The sequence below is a fragment of the Nanorana parkeri genome, unplaced genomic scaffold (assembly GCF_000935625.1).
Source record: "Nanorana parkeri isolate BGI_ZX_2015 unplaced genomic scaffold, ASM93562v1 scaffold986, whole genome shotgun sequence".
Classification (NCBI taxonomy): Eukaryota; Metazoa; Chordata; class Amphibia; order Anura; family Dicroglossidae; genus Nanorana; species Nanorana parkeri.
In genome coordinates this window covers 453296-457439 of record NW_017307254.1, presented here as the reverse complement: position 1 = coordinate 457439, position 4144 = coordinate 453296, and the positions used below count along the sequence as shown (strand labels likewise).

Here is a 4144-nt window from a genome sequence, read left to right as displayed (position 1 = left end):
TATATATATAATCTTGGAAGTGAACCTCCTTTGTTTTTTCTTCTTCAAATAGTCCGTGTATGGGATGTTCGCCCATTTGCCCCAAAAGAAAGATGTGTAAAAATATTCCAAGGAAATGTGCACAATTTTGAAAAGGTTAGTGACTTTCATTGCTTGAATTGTTCTTATGTTGGTGTGGCAAATGTATGACTAACTTTGTGCTTTTTGCAGAATCTGTTGCGTTGTTCCTGGTCTGCAGATGGCAGCAAAATAGCAGCTGGATCAGCAGACAGGTAAAGGACTTGTGTACCACTGCTTTGTTGTTGGTCACTTTGCCGTCTCCTAGCCAGTCATCTTTTACAACGTCCACTTTGTTTTCATGCAGGTTTGTGTATGTTTGGGACACCACGTTCCGCAGGATTCTATATAAGCTTCCTGGCCATGCAGGCTCTGTCAATGAAGTTGCCTTTCACCCTGATGAATCAGTTGGTAAGTTTCCAGAGGTTTCATTTTTTTTTTTTTTACAGTCAGTAAATGGAAATCAAAGTTGGAAGGTTGTAAGGAACAAATCTGGTTAAAGAACACCTTCAATCTTTTGTCTACCTGCCAAAATATTTTAACATGTATAATAGCCTTTCCCAACCCTTGCAGGAGCTGTAAAACTGTTAATATGGTACATTACCTTGTGGCGTCTCTGATTCAAAAATGGTGGCTGATGTTAAAGCCCTTGTATTGAGCAGAGGGAGTATACTAGGAAGGCACCGTGCTAGACCTTCATGGCGACATATACTATAACATTCAACACTGTGCATTAAAGTAAAAGATGGGCCCTCCACTGCACAACCTGCAAAATGTAATTCTCTGTCTTCCTCCCCATCCATGCAAAGTCACAGGAAGGGAAGGACCACCTAAACACAGCAGCCATTACATCAACCTTATATGCTGTTGTGGGATGTCATCTTTTACAAAAAAGAATCCCTTGTAATATTACTACTTTAGATCTTAACACAAAGCGATTACCAAGGGAGGAAATATATGGGCCTATATTTTACATTATTATCTTGTTTTCAACTACAAATACATTTAAAAGAGAACTGTGGGGTAAGTGATTTTCCCCATAGTTCTCTTTAGGTTCACGGGAGGACATATACTAGCTCAATATATTGCAAGCTACAGCTTGCGGTATACTGAGATCGCCGTAGCAGGGACGGATCCCGACAATACTGTCGAGATACACCCAGCTGTGTGAGTGACAGCTGGCTCTGCCTAATTAGAGGCAGAGCCAGCTGTACCCGTCCGTTCCTCCAGTCAGCGATGGATCAGAGCGGGGAAGGGGGGAATCCCTGCAGGGGCCCGTGACTGACGGTCGCCGATCTCTGCAGGGAGATGATCGGGAAGTGAACGAGCGCCGGTATGTGTTTGCTCACTTCCCGATCTATTGAGCCGACGTGTGACAGTTTCATTGCCACACATCGGCTCGAACTATAAGGGTGAGTGATTTTCACTTTCCTCAAAGTTCTCCTTTTTTTTAAGTCGTTTCTTATTTTTATGCTTTCTAATGTTTAAAAAGTGTTGTGCTACCAGAAAAATTCCCATCTGCTTCCCCATGTGCACATATGCGAAAAGAAAAATGAGTTTGTTTTAGTAGAGCAGAAGTTTTTATAGTTCATTCTACACCTGAGACCTGGAAAGGTAACATGTCTGATCATGACGCTTTGGACAACCCACAAAAGGGAAAGGGTTATAGGAGTTTCAGCTTTATGGTTAAAGAAAATCCCCCCCTTTGTTGAAGATGGTATGTTTTCGGTATCCCTCCTACACTGTTCCTGTTATCTAGCAGTCCTCAGAAAGTTGTTGTTTTGTGCCATGAACCTCTCTAGCATAAGATATCAGACACTGTGATAGAAGACATTGACATATTGTTGGAGCCCAGATACCTTTTGGTTTTTTCCTGTGTAATTAATCTGGCTGGCTGTCCGTATAAATAAATGGACCTCGTTCGTTTCTAGACAGTGGGCAGTTTTGGTTGAAGGATTCTACTGTAATAGTTTGCTAGCCTATATTTTTCCTTCTAGAACTTCTGGTTTTAGAAGCCGTTTTAATGGATTTTGCAGAATCATTTGACATTCTTCTTTTTCTTTACAGTTCTGTCTGCTTCCAGTGACAAAAGACTATATCTGGGAGAAATCCAATGATCGAGCAGCATTTCTCTTTTTGTGCAGCATACTGTTCACCTTTTATAACTGACCCAGAGGACTGTTTTAAATGGAATATGTCAGAACTCCACGTTCATTGTTTTTTCTTGTCTAAAGAAATTTGCTTATTATTTTGAACTTGGAACTCTCTGGTCTTAGTTTCTACAAAGCCGTCATGATACTTTTTGAGACATTTAAGTCATTGTCAACATGTACATAGCATAACACTCAGCATCCAGTCAACCAATTTTTCACGGTCAGCTAACGCAAATGATGTTCACCTAATAGGTTTTTTGTTTTAAATTGTAGTTTGTATGAAAAACTTTTAATACAGTTGCGTGAACTGACATTGTCCGTGTGTGTTTATATACTTTTACCATTGATGATTGATTACTTACTTGGAGCTCCAGCGGTAATAAACCAGAAAAAAGATGAAAAGTATATCCAGTTCTGGTGGTCAGATGTAGTCAAAAACTGTTTTTACAAATGGGTAACAGATTTTAAGCCCTTCACAACCAACGACATACAGTGTATGTCGCTGGCATCGGGGCTGTTTAAACAGAAGCTGCCGGGGCTCTGTTTAAACTTGTACAGCCGACTGTCGGCTTTACAGAAGTGATTCTGGCGATTCGGCTGTCGCCAGATTGCTTCTACGGCCTGGTGAAGGGGTGTGCTCCCCCCCCCCCCCCCGCCGTGTTTCCCGGGCTCCGTTGCCCCTCCTACAGGCCTGGGACCAGCTTCTTCTGTGTCGGGAAGCTGGGGAGGAGATGGACAAACCTCCGTTTGTCGATTCCCCTCCCCGTTCTATGGGACCGGTAGTGATGCAGATTGCATTACTTCCGGTCCCATAGCTGTTAGTGCTGGTCTCCTGAAGCCCAGCTATAAGCTATTGAAGTGCAATCTGCACTTCAAAAGCTTACTTGGAGTACAAAGGTGATACTAGGTCTTTTTGACCCCCACCATCACCTTTAAAGAGTACCTGTCACTTTAAAGTTAAAAAAAAACTGATGACCTGTGGGGGCTTTTAAAGTGTCGTCTATGGACTTCTTGGGGTACTAAATTTTGTTGCCGTTTCACGGACGCACACAATTTTTAACCTGGGCATGTTGGGTATCTATTTACTCTCTGTAACCTCATCTTTTATATTTTATTAAAAAATTGGTATTTTATTGTGTTTTGGGGCATTTAAGTACGTTAAATTGTGGAGTTTGATAAGGAGTTGCGCTAATATGGTGCAACATAAAAACTTACAACTGCCACCATTTTATTCTATAGGGTCTTTACTTTCAGAAAATATATCATGTTTGGGGGTTTTAAGTAATTTTCAGACCTAAAATGTGGAATATAATATGGGTGCAAAAATAGGGACCTCAGTCATGAAGGGGTTAAATGTGCATCAGTCTGAAGTGAAAAAATAGAGCGGTGGGGCTTAACATAATAGAACCGCATTTCTAAAGAAAACATATTTGCATTCAATATCTCTCTCATTTTGACATTTGGCTTGAGTGATTTCTCCTAGGATGTCTAGGAATCATACCAATTCATGTATTAAAACACATTTGTACCTGAGGGCATTGTTGAGTCCGTGCAAGCATGCCAAAAAAAAAATTAGTAGCTTGCCCTTAGTGGAATTTAGGGGTACATGTACTGATCTATTCACACAACTTTCCCAAGATTCACCCATTTTCCATTTTAAAAAAGGGTGAAAGTTGTGTGAATTGATAAATAGACTCCCAAGCCTTTTTGTTCTGTTGGGAGTGTGCAACCAATTACAGTGTTTCATTTGCTGCAAAATAGATTAAGAGCTCCTGAATTTGCCAACCTAACCAATTGCCTCGTTTTATGTTGTGGTGAAACAAAATTTAAAGAAACACTGACTTAATACAGTTGGAGCTTTCGTTTTCAGTCCTATTGTTTAAACTAAAGTGGTTAGTGTTTGGCTTAGTCATTATAATAATGGAGGAGCTTTA

The 4144-nt window shown here is 40.6% G+C and overlaps 1 protein-coding gene across 1 annotated transcript in view; it reads left to right on the top strand.

The window, feature by feature from the left end:
- SNRNP40 (small nuclear ribonucleoprotein U5 subunit 40) overlaps positions 1–2367 on the top strand; it is a 14443-nt gene extending 12076 nt beyond the window's left edge. Inside the window, exons 8-11 of the mRNA XM_018566883.1 lie at positions 53–135; positions 211–272; positions 365–468; positions 2125–2367. Coding sequence (XP_018422385.1) covers positions 53–135; positions 211–272; positions 365–468; positions 2125–2174 — 299 coding nt within the window. The 3' untranslated portion in view covers positions 2175–2367. The remainder of the gene's footprint in view (positions 1–52; positions 136–210; positions 273–364; positions 469–2124) is intronic.
- The last annotated feature ends 1777 nt before the right edge of the window (positions 2368–4144 follow it).